The following is a 15,627-nucleotide window of genomic DNA, read 5'->3' as shown; positions in this document are numbered from 1 at the left end:
TGGGAAAACTTGCAGAAGTCAAGTAAGATTTGTAGATTAGTTAGTAGTATTATATTATTAATTTCATGTTTTATATAATAGTACTTTGATTATATGAGATGTTCTTATTAGAGGAAGCTGGTTGAAGAGTATGCAGGAACTCTTGCACTATTTATGTAACTTCTCAGTCAAAAATTGTACAAATTAAAAGTGTTCTTTAAATCTTGATCAAATGAAGCAAAAACTCTTTGAGTTCTATTAGTATTTCAGAAAAAAATGGAATTTTCAAAATTATTTTAATAAAGAGGACAAAAGAGAAAATATTTAAACATAATAACTCAACTTAGAAAATACATAACCTATCCAAAGCTCATTCTCAAATCTTTGGCCATTGTCTCATTTCTTAGCCTTTCTAGTAGAACAACTGGTAACTAGCCCCAAGGTCTTAAGCAGGTCCTTTGTACTCTTCTTGGGTTGCCTTCACATTAGGGGATATCAATTTATTTTCCTACCATTTTAGAGCTGGTCTCAATATCTTGAAATTGGGGGCAAAGATAAATCAGGTTTATTCCACCTTTAATTAAGACTTTTCTTTTAGATTTGCTTTGGATTTTGAGAGACATGCCTGTTTGCCAAACCATTGAAGAACTAGAAAGGCTGACACAATAAATGAGCATTTAGTTGTAAAGCTAACATTTACACATTTACCAAGAAAAATAATACTTTGTGTGAACCTGTCCAGGCCTAATGCTAATTGATTTCCTGAACGTTCTTTCTTTTCATTCTTATAACAACTCTGTGAGGTATCTTCTAGTTCCACTTTACATATAAAGAGGGAAACTGAGGCTCAGAAAGGAAGAAATATTTTGCCAAAATAACACATTAAGTAAATGAAAAACCAAGATTCAAAACCAAGTCTCTGATTCTTTGTTCTAAAGCATTTCATTGTTTCCTTTTTCTAGTTAACCCAACAGAAAAACATACACATTGAATATAATGTTAGATCAGTAGGAAAGTAGTTTGATCGTACTGTCAGCTCCTATACATACAGAAACATCTTCTGAGCAGTTACCATGTCTGTACTTCTTTTGAATATACTGTGGCCTCCAGCAAGACTCAGGTCCAATAATGGTTAGATTTCAATTCATTGTATGAGGAAACTAAAGCAACAAAAAGGATAAAATATTGAACTCTACCCTCTACATAGCAATCTTCCCTATAGCTAACAGACAAATAGCTGTTATCTTCATTCTTCTTCCTGCTCTAGAAATATTTAATCACTTGTATTAGTTTTCTGCTGCTACCATAACAAATTATCACACACTTGATTGTTCAAACAACACAAATGTATTATATTACAGTCATCTTAATCTTGCTGGGCTAAAATCTAATATGAATGTTGGTTGCATTTCTTACTGGATGTTCACAGGGAGGATCCCTTTCCTTGCTCATTCGGAAGACAGATCCTTTTGGTTGTATGAGGACCCCATTTTCTTGCTGGCTGAGGACCATTCCCAGCCTTCAGAGGGTACCTACATTCCTTGGCTCATGACCCCTTTGCTCTATCTTTAGGGCAAGCAGTACAGGTCAAGACTCTGAAATTAGACTGTCTCCTACTTCTTAATGTCATCTTCTACACTTTTGCTTTCATTTATTCCACTTTTGGAGTTCATATGAGTAATTGACCCACCTAGATAAACCAGGATAATCTCCCCATCTCAAAATCTGTAACTTTAGTCACATCTACAAAATCCATTTTACAATTGAAGTTATGATTTTCATGAAGTTGGAGGATTAGAATGTGAATATCTTTAGGGAGTCATTATTCTGTAGAGTACAACCCTCCATACAATAAAATTCACCCAAATCCACAAACCACATGCTAATATTAAAAATAATCATAGATAAATTTTACTGTGCACCATGTGCTAAGTAATGTTCTAAATTGTGTTTTGCATATATTAGTCTAATTCTTATGATACCATAATGAGGCAGATGACAGCCCCATTTTATAGATGAGGAAATAAAGATAGAAAGACAGTGGATCATTTATAGAGCCACTGCTATTAAGTGTGATCTGAGATTTGAAGCAGGTGGTCTGAATCTGGGAGTTATGCCATTAACCTCTACATTACCATAAGTCATGCAGATTGTTTGGTACTTGGGATATTATGCTTAACTAATTAATGGTAAAAATAGGTAACCTGCTTATATGCAAGCATGTTACTTACTTAACAGTCTTTTGGGTAAATGATTTTTTCCCTACTACCTCAGAGAAAAGGAATAATAATGAAGTACATGAATGATTGAAAATGAATGTAGATTATTTTACTCATTGTTGTATTCAGAACAAATGTCACTGTTTGTTAAATCAGTTTCTTCAGAACAATTTAATTAAGCAAAAAAGATGGTAATTAAGTTATCATGCAATCCATGGGCATCCTGCTGCAGCACCCATAATGGTGTAATTGTCTCACTCCCTTAAACTGTGTTCTTCAAGGTTAGTAGTGAAGTCTTTTAAATTGTGTATTTCAGCACTTAGAAGAACTTCTGGATCATGGTAGGCTTTCAAATAATGAGTGGGTGAATGGATTAGTTAGGAATTAAATGATTACTGTAACTGTCAATCCACTTGTACCCTGCTCTTAGAGTTTAATGAGTTAATTTGAGGTCAAAATGTTTCAGACAAGGTGATCTCCAAATCTTACATGTAATAAAGATAATAGTCTCAAAACAATGACTATATCATCATAATCCATTATAATGCCTGTAACATTGGGCATTTTCTATGTGCTTCTCATTGGACTAAATACTTCTTATACATTTACAGTGTTCACAACAGTCCTATTTGGTAATGTGTTAACTTTCCTTAAAGTTAACAAGAAGAGCTCATAGCACTCTTCCAAGGTCCTTCATAGACTCAGTAGAGCCAGAATCTTAACCAAGGCTTAATTAACTCTAAAGTATTTTCTTTTATCCATTGCCTCCTTATTTCTTTTTCTAAAAGTATCCAGGAGATTTCTGGATTTGACTTCTCTTTTACATTTTGAATTGATTGACTACAAATCCATTGTTGTATGTAATTACCAATTTGTCTCTCAAGTAATAGCATAAAATATCAAAACAGTTTTTAAAATTTACATATACTCTAGTTCTGTTAAATTTCCATTTATAGAATTAGCACCTTGAGCTAGAAAACATATTTTTTTCATTTTTTTGTTAAGAACTCAGGAATCCTTTTTAATTAACAGAGTAAAATCAACTTTTTTATCGATGTACAGTTCTTTGAGCTTTTGTAACACACACACACACACACACACACACACACTCTCACTCAAACACATTCATATCGCAACCACCAGAGTCAGGGCAATGAACTATTCCATCACCAAAAACCTCAAGGGTATTGACACCTTTTTGGTCATATATTCCTTCCACTGCAGACCCTGCAAACCAGTCTTTCTCTGTCACTATAGTATTATTCTTTCGGAGAATATCTTAAAAATGGTATCAAGACAGTATGAAATATTTTGTATTTGACTTCATTCAGTGTGCCTTTGAAAATCAGTCAAGTCATTGCATACCTCAACAGTTTGATCCTTTTTATTGATGAGTACTATTCCACTGTATGGGTGTACCACAGTTTCTTTATCCATTCAGCTGTTGAAGGACATTTGGGGTTGTTTCTAGTTTATAGAGATAACAAATAAACTGTTAAACATTAGTGTACAGGTTTTGGGGGGAAGGTGAACATGAGTTTTCATTTCTGTAGGTAAGAACCTAGAAGTAGAATTGTTGCATCATATGTTAAATGTATATTTCATGTTTTAAGAAACTGCCAAACTTTACCAGAGTGGTTGTACCACACTCCCCAATAGAGATTCAGTTTCTCTACGTCCTCACAAGCATTTGATTTTATCAATATTTTTTACTTTAACCATCCTAATAGATGGTTATGTGAGGTCATGGTAGGTGTGGTTTCAATCTGTTTCTGTAATAGCTAGTGAAACTGAACATATTTTCACATTTACTACATGTAGATGTATATACTTATATATGTACATGTATAGATAATCTCAGTGAAGTATCTATTAACATATTTTGTGTATTTTCTGAGTTGCTTTATTAATATTAAGCTTTTAGAGTCTTTTGCAGTTGTAGTAAATGCATTTTTCCCAATCTGTCCTGTCTCTTCATTCTCTTACCCTAGGTTTTCCCAGAACAAAAGTTTTAAATTTCAAGTCCAGATTATCAGTTTTTCGGTTTATAGATCATGCTCTTGGTATCATATCCAAGAGTTCTTTCTTTAACTCCAGATCATCTCCTTTGCTTTCTTTACTTTTTAATTAGGTAAATGATCTATTTGGTATTAATTTTTTTATAAAATGTGAGGTTGAATTAAGGTTAACTTTTTTGTTTGGTCTGGACGCCCAGTTGTTTCAGCACTATTAGTTGAAAGACTACCCTTTCTCACTTGAATGAGTTTTGCACCTGTGTTTGTAACTAATTTGTCCATATCTATGTGTGTCTGGACTCTGTCCTATTCTGTTGATCTCTGTGTCCCTTTTCTCATACTATATAATCCTCATTTCTATAGCTACATAAGAAGTTTTAAAATTAGGGAATGTTATTCCTCCAGCTTTATTTATTTCACAAAATTGTTTTGACCATTATAGTTCTTTTGCCTTTCCATGCAAATTCTAGAGTAATATCATCTATATTAAAACCAATCCTGCTGGGATGTTGATTTGAATTATATTAAATCTATAGATAGGTTAAAGAGAACCCACATATTTATTATGTTGAGGAGTATTTCAGTTTGTGAACTACATCTCTACATTTCTTTAGGTCTTTGATTTCTTAGTGTTTTATAGATCTAGATTCCATATTCAGAATATAGACCATGTGCATATTTTGTTACATTTATACCTACGTTTTTTTGAAAACTGATCTATTATGAATAACTTGAGGCTTTTTTCTTTAGTTTCCAGTTCTTTACTAGTATATAGTAATATGATTGGGTTTTGAGTTTTGATTTGGTATTCTGTAGACTTGGTAAACTTGCTTATTAGTTCTAGAAGTTTTTTGTAGATTTCTTGTGATTTTCTGAGTAGAGAAACTTTTCCTCTACAAATAGGGACAGGTCTATTTCTTCCTTTCTAATATATATGCTTTTATTTAGTTTTATTGACTTATTGGTAGATGCCAAGAAAACTGTTGACTGTAAATATGCCTGCCTTTTACTCCAGTCTTGGTGGAAAGCATTTAGTCTTTTACCTTTAAGAATAATGTTAACTGGGGAAGGAGAAGAGGACAAATTCAGTAGTTTAGACAAAGGGGAATGAAAGGAAGGGACTGGGGAAAGGAATACAAAAGACAATGGAACACAATTTTCCCTATGTACACAAATCAAACTAGCTAAGTGAACCTCACCATTGTGCCCACCCACAAGAATTAGGTCCTAATTAGAAGAAATATAACCTATGTTTATATAATTTTATCAAAATAGATTCAACTGTCATTTATAACTAAAAAGAACCAATAAAATTTAAAACAAGAATAATGTTAACTGTTATAGATGCCCTTTATCAAATTTAGTGAGTTCCCTCCTAGTCCTAGTTTGCTGGAAGTTTTTTTATCATGAATAGATGAGTTTTTTCACTGCTTTTTTGGTATTACCACTCTTTAAATGCTTTTTGTATCAGTTGAAATTAACATGTGGTTTTGATTCTTTAGCCTTTTAGTATGGTGGAGTACTTTAATGGATGTTCAAATATTGAATGAACCTTGATTCCCTATAAAACTTCATGTGGTCCTTTTATACATTGCTGAATTTGATTTGCTAATGCTTTTTTGAATATTTTTTGTATCACTGTCCATTGAGGATATTGGTCTATAGCTTCACCTTTTCTTTTTGTACTATTGTGCATAATTTTATTATCAGAATTATGTGGCCTAACAAAATGCTATAGAAAATATTCCTTTACTTTTTCTTGAAAAAAATTTGTTTAAATTTGCTGTTATTCTTCTTTAAATATCTAATAAAGTTTGCAAGTAAAATCATAGACATGGTAGCTTTGATTTGTTTTAGAGGAATGTTTTAAAAGTCAGTTTTTAAATAGCTATAAGAATATTCGATTTATTCGTTTCATCTTGTGTTTTAGTGTTTTCTTGTTCTTGAGAAATTGATCCATTTCAAAGTTTTCAAATTTATGTGTGTAAAGTTGTTCACAGTATTCCTATATTACCCTTTTACCATCTACTGGTTGTGTACTGTTATTCTCTTCGTTTTTGATACTAGTAATTTGTGTCTTCCCTCTTTTTTTATGCTTGTCAGCCTTACTAAAGGTTTGTCAGTTGTATTGATCTTTTCAAATAACCAGCTTTTTGTTTCATTGAATTTCTCCATTTTTTTCTGGGTTAATTTTGTTGCTTTCTGATCTGAATTATTTCCTTCTGTTTATATTTTTCTCCTCTTTTTCTACTTTTGTAACGTGGCACCTTAGAATTATTGAGGTCTTCTTTTATTACATAAGTATTTAATGCCATAATTTTCCTTCTAAACACTCATTTAGAGACATCCCACAAACTTTTTTGAATTTTAATTTTCTTCTTTAATCCAGAGATTCTTTAGAAGTATGTTAATTTCCATGTCTGGAGATTGTCTTGTTATTATTCAGCTATTGACACCTAGTTTACATTCATTCAGGTCAGTGTAACTTTGTTTGGTTTCATTTCTTTAAATTTTGTTAAGTGCTATTTTATAATCTTGGATATGTTGTATATTCATGAATGTTCTGCATGCACTTGAAAGGAATGTGTATTCTGCCATTTTGGAGTAGAGTGTTCTATAAATGCCAATTGGATCTACTTGTTTGTATGGCCTAGTTCTTCTGTGTCCTTGGTGAATTTTTCTAGTTGTTCTATCAGTTATTAATATGAAGGGAGTATTGAAGTCTGCAATTATAATTATGGATGTGTCAACTAATCTCCAATTTTGCTTCACTTGTTTTAAAAGCTCTGTTGTTAAATGCATATATATTTAAGATTATTATATTTTATTGGTGAAATGACTCTTCTCATTATGCAGTCTTTCTCTCTATCCCTTTATCCCTGGTAATCTTCTTAGCTTCAACAGTCTACTGTATGATAATTAGTATAATCAGTCCAACTTCCTTTTGATCAGTATTGCATGACATAATTTTCCATTCTTTTGATTTTCAACCTATTGGTATTATTACATTTGAAATAATTTTGTAGCTAGCATGTAAATGGAGCTTGTTTTTTTACCCTTCTGTTCAGACAATCTCTATCCCTTGATTGCTTGTTTAGACCATTTACCTGTCATGTAATTTTTAATGTTAAGGTGTAGGTTTACCATTTTAGTATTTGTTTTCTATTTCCTGTTTATCATTATTCTGATCCTGCTTTCCTAACTTCTTTTGGATCATTTAAAATTTTGTATTTTATTTAATTTTTTATTCTATCTCTTTACATAAATTTTTTAAATGTTAATGTTATAGAGTGGAATGCACATACTTTGGAGTACTCAGCTAGCTCAGTTGGTACAACACGAGACTTGGAATGTACATATTTAACTTTTTAGTCCACTTAGAATCACTCAAGAGTAATATAGAAAACTTACTGCCAAATGGGTTCCATTATCTTCCTTCCTTTATTTTGAAGTTTTCATATATACCACATCATTTCTCTTGTTTTTCTTCCATTCCTGACATTTAAGTGTCCCTCTGATACCATTTTCATTTTTTTCTGGTGATCTTCCTTTAGCAGTGCTATTAGAACAGGCCTGCTGACAATGAATTCTGTTAGCTTTCCTTCATCTGAGAATGTTTTTATTCTGTTTTCCTTCATTCCTAAAGGACATTTTCACTGGATATAGAACTTTGAGCTGACTGGGTATTTTTTGTTCTTTTAGTACTTTAAAGATGTTCTACTTCTTTATAGAATACATGATTTCTGATGATACATCCATAGTCTTTCAAATCATTGCTCTTCAATAGTCATGTATTATTGTCTCTGGCTCTTTTCGAGAATTTTTTTGACTTTAGTTTTTATAGTTTGATGGACTTGGGCATAGATTATTTTGTGTTTGTTAATTTGCTGTTTAGTGAACTCCTTGAATTGATAGGTTTATGTCTTTTTCTAAATTCTGGGAGTTTTTCAACATTTTTTCTTGAAATTTTTCTGCACCATATATTCTCTTTTCTTTCTGGGACTCCAATAATATGATTACATGCTTTATTTTTATTCCACACATCCCTGATACTGTACTTTAAAAAAATCTGTTTGCTCTTTGTTGTTCTGATTGAATAAATTCCATCAATTTCCTATCAAGTTCTCATTCACTCTTTCATCTCCATTTTGCTGTTAAGCTCATTTAGTGGTTTTTCCTTTTTGGTTATTATTTTTATTTCTAGAATTTTCTTTTGGTTCTTATTTTTATCTTATGTTTCCTGAGAATTTGCTAAAACTTTCTATCTTTCCATAGTGTTCACTACCATTTCTTGGAGCAGTTTTAGGGTAGCTGCCTTGAAGGTTTTGTCTGATGATTCTAACATCTGTGTCTCCTCAAGGTTGCTATCTTCTGATCATCATTTTCCATACAAGTTGAGACATGCCTGATTCATTGTATACCAAATTTACTTTGTATTGTATCTTGGACATTTAGATAATTAAGTTATGATATTTTTTATTTAGCAGGACACTTTATCTAGTTGTAGTCAAACTGTAAGTGCTAACCAATTTTCTGTCCGTTATGTGTTCATGCTCAGTTCAATTTTTAAAGCCTCTGCAGTGCTATTTGAATCTGTCCTATTGTAACACCCTGTGGTCAATCTGGCACGTGGGTATTGGTCTGTCCTATACTTGGGTTCTCAAATTCTATGGGTATAAAGCTAGGAGTTCATAAACAAATGTAAAGGGTCATTTTCCTGAGCATCTCCTTTTTATGATCTTCCCAGTACTTTCAGTTCCCTCAAAGGATACTCCTTTTCTTGCAAAAAATCTGGGACTTTATTTATCCCACTTAGCCAAATACATCCTAAACTGTGCAGGTAGGAATAAGAGCTGCAAGACAGTAGGGAGAAAAACAACTCAGCTGACATTCTTTCATCCTCTTGGAGTCATGGTTCTTGATTGAAGAAGTTGTTTCCCTCCCTCAGAGTTTTAGGTGCCTTCAAGCTCCTGCTATTACCATTATCCCTACCTGTAATGAGCTGGGAACCAGGAGAAAAGGGAATGGAGGAGGGAAGTGAGTATTCCTATCTTCTTTGAGCACCTTTATGTATCTTAAGCTAAAGCCAGAATGCCCCAATGCCCACCTCCAGGCCAAGGATACCCGAGTTGAAAAACAACAAAAGTAAAGGAAATCAAGCTATAGTACTCTGAAATCTTACCTCAAGTATGTTTTTTTTTTATCTAAATTAACTGATATTCATGGACATCGGAATTTTATTTGCTATGACTTTGCTGAATAATTTTACAGGTTGAGCACCCCTTATCTGAAATTCTTGGGATCAGAAGTTATTTCAGGTTTTAGAGTTTATAAAATTTTGGAATGTTTTCATTAACTTTAGCCATTTAGTACCCCTAAAATTCCAAACTCGAAAATACTCTAAAGATCGGAAATTTAAGTTAGTGTTGTTCAACCTGTACCACAGTAATTGCAGGATATATGCTAGTGTTTGCCAATTGTTGCTAATTTTTCTACTTACAGTTATTACCATAATATAATGTGGGAAAAAATGAAGTGTAGAAAAGTACACAGTGAAACATGTCATTCCTAATTGAAGTTTGAACTCAGAAATTGGTTGACATTTGCTTTTTGGATAGGTTTCCTTTAGCAGGGACAGTAATGTGGGATAGCAGAAAGCAGGCTTAGAAAAGACTTACTACAGGCATGGAAAATCTGATTCACTTAGTCTGTTACTGTGCTGAAGGATTACTATAAAATTTCTCTGAACGTATGTGAAATGGTTACAAATGCATTGTTCTGAATTTCAAACATGCAAGTTTTAGAATAACATGCTAAATAATCAGTCATATACTTTGGTTCAATCCTTCAAGTAATAATTCTTCTGAATTTTAAACTAAAATGAATTGCATTTGTCATCTTTGTTTTTACTTAGTAAAAACTAATTTCATCTTATAACTAAAATGAATAAGCAGTTATCTCTTTTGATCTAAATTTCTGATATTTCCCCTTGATCTATTTTTAATTGAACTTTTTGATAAAATAATGCATTCGCAAATAATTTTAGAGAGTCACAGATAATTTACTGAGCTCCCATGTACCTTTGACCCATTTTTGCCCAGTGGTAACATCTTACAAAACTGTAATGGAAACCACACTTAGCATATATATTGAGATTGATACTGATAGTCAGTACAGAACAGTTCCAATACTACAGAGCCTCTTGTATAATCTCTTGCTCTCCTTTGCCTCATCCCTAAACCCTGGCAATCAGGGGTTCTATTCTGTTCTCCATATTTAAAATTTTGTGATTTCGAAAGTGTCATGTAAATTAGACAGTCTGTAACCTTTTGGAATGACTTTTTCACTTTCTATAATTTCTTGGAGATTCATCAGAGATGTTGCATATATCAATAGTTTGTTCCTTTTATTGCTGATTAGTATTTTATGACTTACTTTTCATGTTGTATTTTGCCCTCATTTGAAAATAAGTCTTATTACTGGGGAGTTTTCCTCATTTATAAATATGTGCTTTGGAATTCACACTAAAAGTGGAGGCCTAAGGAGCATTCTGCTGCTACTTTTTAAATTGAATTTAGGTTAACCAATCATAGTGTGTTGATGTTATTGTTTTTTAGAGGTAAATCCTTTGTACAAGTAGATTTTATTGCTTTACTCCCTTTATATTTCCTGAACTATACATAAGATCAGAACACATTAGGGAGAATGCTGTGTAAAAATTATTGAGAACACCCCTTTCGAGTATACCTCCTGGAAGTTTGTGGATGGTGAGAAAGGGAGGATATTTCTGGATGATACTTTTTGCAGTGAAAAAAGAGTGTTCACATTACAGGCCAACATTAGGATATTTACTGTTTTCATTAAGCCATATGGTTTTGGTTCTTCAACCAAAATACTAACTGCAATGTTGAGAAGAAGAGAGTGGAGACTTACAGTTTTTAAATTGTGGGTAATAAGACTGAGAATAGATTCTAAAATATGCTAAATACTCATCTAAAGAGACTAGATTTTATCCCAAGCAAATATGAAAGAAGGAATAATTTCAAATATGAAATGAAGAAATCATTTAATTGAGTTGCAGAGTTTTTAAATTAGCTCTAGTAACTGTAAGTAGAAAAATTGGTAATCTAAAAATGTCATTTTAACTTTTTTATTGTTTGTTCTGTTTAGTTATACATGACAGCAGAATGCATTTTGATTCATTGTACACAAATGGAGTACAACTTTTCATTTCTCTGGTTGTACACAATGTAGAATCATACCATTCATGCAATCATATATGTATATAGGGTAATGATGTTTGTCTCATTCCACCATCTTTCCTCTCATTTTAACTTTTAATATCAATGTTATATTTCATCTTAACAAGTGATAAGTCTGTTCATTTGAGGAGAAATAAAGGACATAGATATATAATAATAAGTAACTATAATATCATCATATAATTACCCAGTTGGCATACTGTTTTTTATTTTGGTAAGCAGATGCACTGGAAAGAAAAAAAGGGTGAGAGATATTAGAGATCTGCAGACATTTGGCAAATGCTGGCATATATTCTGTATTTTAGTAAACCCTTAATAGGAATTTTTAAATTGTTACTGTGCTGGTAGGAAGTACAAAATGAGAAGTTTTTTAGAAGTTAATCTCATACTTATCTTAGTGTTTTATGTTGACCTAAAACAATTTGTACTTATTTTAACTATTTCTCATACAGTGATTATCTTTAAATATTTGTATAAAAGTTAAAATCTGCTGAATAAATCTACCGGATAATCCAAAAATCTTAAAGAAATACATTCAATGCAAAGATATTTTACTTAATTAGTGCTTTTTCTCAACAAACTGAAGAGAACTCCAACATCAAGATTTTCAACTGACATGTTTAGTGGAATTGATTATGGTGCAGATACCTATATTATGTTTAATATGACTTTAAAATTATTCTGATTAGCCAGGAACAGTGGCTCATGCCTTGTAATCCCAGCAGCTTAGGAGACTGAGGCAGGAGGATCTCGAATTCAAAGCTACCCTCAAGAACTTAGCAAGACCCTAAGCAACTTAGTAAGGCCCTGTCTCAAAATAAAAAATAAAATGAACTGGGGATGTGACTTAGTGATTAAGTGCCCCTGGGTTTAATTATCAGGACCAAAATTAATGATTAATGATTAGTTAAAATTATTCTGATCATAATAAGCACATATACTCTGCTACAGTTAAAAGAGCAGTTTTTAACTCCTTTCTTTCAATATATTCATGTGTTCTTAATCAACTTTTATAATAAATAAAAGATGCCCAAATATATAAAAATTTGTATGTCAAAAGTATGCATTTATAATATAGAATATTTACTCTGAATCTGTTCTGTATTAAATACAATAAGTAGCCTATTACAAAGAGGTGGGAAGGGAAAAATCACAAACTTCTAAACATATTTATCCATAACACTATTATTATTTATTACTGTTTCTCAGTTGTAGGAATAATGAATAGAGTAGAAGAAAAAGCATAGTGCCTTAGGTGTTTGCTTTGGGCACAGTGACATTCCATTTAACCTCTCTAGTTTTCTAATTTGGAAGTGTGTAATGGAAAGGGCTTTGAAGTCAGTCATATCTGCATACAAATTCCACTTATCCCATTCAATAGCTGTGTGTCCATGGGCAAATTATTTAACTTCTCCAAGCCTCAACTTTTGTTCTGCTTTTTCAACTTATAAAATAGGTTGTTATGACTGACGTGGTGGCACATGCCTTTAATTCTGGTGGTTTGGGAGGCTGAGGCAGCAGGATTGCGAGTTCAAAGCCAGCCTCTGCAACTTAGCAATGCCCTAAACAACTCAGTGAGACCCTGTTTCTTAATAAAATATTTTTAAAAAGGGCTGGTAATGTGGCTCCATGGTTAAGTGCCCCGGGAGCTATTCCTATACCCCCCAAAATTAAAAATAAAAATAAAAAGGTTGCTATGAAGGATAAAAGAAACAAGTTTATGAAACATTTAGCAAAGTACCTGGACCACAGAAATGAGTGCTTTGGAAAATAAATGAAAAAAAAAATCATACTACCTATAAGTACAGCTCTTTTCCTAAAATACTACTAAAATCCTAGTATACTTATGCAGGTTGAACATCCCTAATCTGAAAAACTCAAATTTGATACTCCAAGCACTGACATGACACCTGATCTTAAGTGACAAGTCACAGTCAAAATGTAGGCACCCTAAAAATATTGTATGAAATTATGTTCAGGCTATGTGTATAAGGTATATCTAAAACAAACGATATTTAGACTTGGATCCCATCCCCAAGATAACCCATTTATATATGTCAGTATTAAAATTCTGAAACTCAAAATGCTTCTGGTCCCAAGCATTTCAGATAAAGGACATCCAACCTATAATTATAAAATATGTCTAACTTCAGAATCATATCTAAATCTTCACTGATATCTTCTGTGTTTTTGACAAAACTGCTTAATACCCCTATAAAGCACTACTTTCCAATAATGCAGTCCCATATTTGTAAAAGGGAAAAAAATCCAAATTAAATATAATCTGAACTAATTCTTTTCAGATTTCTAGCAACTAAAATGTTTGTGGCAAATGCATCTATTTTAATCCCCTGTTCTTTGATTTCAGCAGGAAAGGAAGGGCAAGAAATCCTGGGGCCTGAAGCTCAGGCAGATGATGCAGGATGTACAGGTACTCTTGCCATTTTCTCATACTGTAGTCTTTGAAGGAGGTCTTTTGTGACACCAGTTTTTGCATTTGTGAATCCTGGATTATTTCCTCCTCTTTTATCTCGTCCTCCTTAAATGTTTAAGTAGGCATTGGGGGCACTACATGAAAAGTTAGAAGTTAATATTCTTTAAATATAATGTAAATTTATAGGTTTACATGATATAGCATATTTTCCAATCTATAAGTATTATCTAAAGATAATACAAAAACTGTTTTACAGTTTGAACTTATTTCAAATTTTTTACCAAAGTTATGGCAGTACACATCTAATGACTATTTTGAGTTTCATTATTAGTTTCTGGGATCTGCTTTGAATTGCCCACAGACAGCAGAAGAGGAAAAAAATAAGCATACATCATGGGTTATGTACAAACCATATGAGAATCATGAATATTGGTGGTTGAGTGAACATATCACAAAAAACAAGAGATTTAATTTTTTTCTTATAATTTCTCTGATTGAAAAAGCTGAAGTAAAGTTGTAATAAACAAGGAAGTTCGCTTCTAGTTAATTAAAAATACATACTCCATGAGAAATAAGACCATTTCTCTATAATTGATTCCGAGCAGATTTAAGAAGCAAAAGAGTAAAGAGTAAATGGAAAACTTAAATCAGATCTCATGTATGATTGTACCAGAAACTTTTTATTGTGTCCCTTAAATCAGGTAGAACTGTTAGGATGTAAAGTTGAAAACTGAATTCCAAATTATTAAAACTTTCCCCAAAATAATATCCTTCAAAGTGTAGTATATTTTGTGATTTAGGCATTGATTTTAAACTCTTAATGAAAATTTTTAATTTACTGAAAAGTTGAAAGAATGAATTCTTACCATCTGAATTCAATACTTGTTAACATTTTGCCAAATTTTCCACTATACATATATTAGTTGAACCATTTCTAAGTAAATTATAGACATCATGACACTTCAGCATTAATCTCCAATAAAATACCTTTTCTTATATAACAAAATCAGTCGTCTTGTATCTCCAACAATACATTCTCTTATATAATGAAATTGATAGTAATTCCCTAATAATATATTAGTTCATATTCACATTTTCTCAAAAGTTCCCTGAGTGTCTTTTATACCTTCTTTCTTTTTTCAATTATTTATTTATTTATTTTCATCAACTTTTTTTTTTGACTGATTTTTTAAAATTCTTTTCATACATGTATATAGGGTAATAATGTCTGTCTCACAATCTACCATCCTTCCCCTCCCCACCCATTCCACCCCTCCCCTCACTCCCCTCTGTACAATCCAAAGTTCCTTCATTATTCCCTACCTACCCCCCACTATGGATCAGCATCTGCTTATCAGAGAAAACATTTGACCTTTGGATTTGGGGGACTGCCTTATTTCACATAGCATATGATACTCTCCAGTTCCATCCATTTATTTGCAAATGCCATAATTTCATTCTTCTTTAAGGCTGAGTAATATTGCATTCTGTATATATACCACATTTTCTTTATCCATCTGTTGAAGGGCACCTAAGTTGGTTCCATATTTTCACTATTGTGAATTGAGCTTTTATAAACATTAACGTGGCTGTGTCAGTGTAGTATGCTAATTTGAAGTCCTTTGGTTTATTCAACCAAGGAGTGGGATAGCTGGTTCAATTCCAAGTTTTCTGAGGAATTTTCATACTTCGTTCCAAAATGGTTTCACTAATCTGCA

General features: G+C 32.3%; 1 protein-coding gene across 4 annotated transcripts in view; it reads left to right on the top strand.

Moving 5' to 3' along the window:
- Positions 1-15,627, top strand: part of ZEB1 (zinc finger E-box binding homeobox 1) — a 159,697-nt gene that overhangs the window by 114,209 nt on the left and 29,861 nt on the right. For 2 of the 4 annotated variants that reach the window (XM_079105808.1, XM_079105810.1), the window contains exon 3: positions 13,844-13,906. The exons of 1 other annotated variant lie outside the window; for it this stretch is intronic. In XM_079105808.1, coding sequence (XP_078961934.1) covers positions 13,844-13,906 — 63 coding nt within the window. The remainder of the gene's footprint in view (positions 1-13,843; positions 13,907-15,627) is intronic. One more of the 4 variants, XM_079105809.1, reaches the window with a different exon arrangement.

Source organism: Sciurus vulgaris (genome assembly GCF_902686455.1).
Source record: "Sciurus vulgaris genome assembly, chromosome: 12".
In the NCBI taxonomy this organism is placed as follows: Eukaryota; Metazoa; Chordata; class Mammalia; order Rodentia; family Sciuridae; genus Sciurus; species Sciurus vulgaris.
This window is presented reverse-complemented; position numbering and strand designations above follow the sequence as displayed.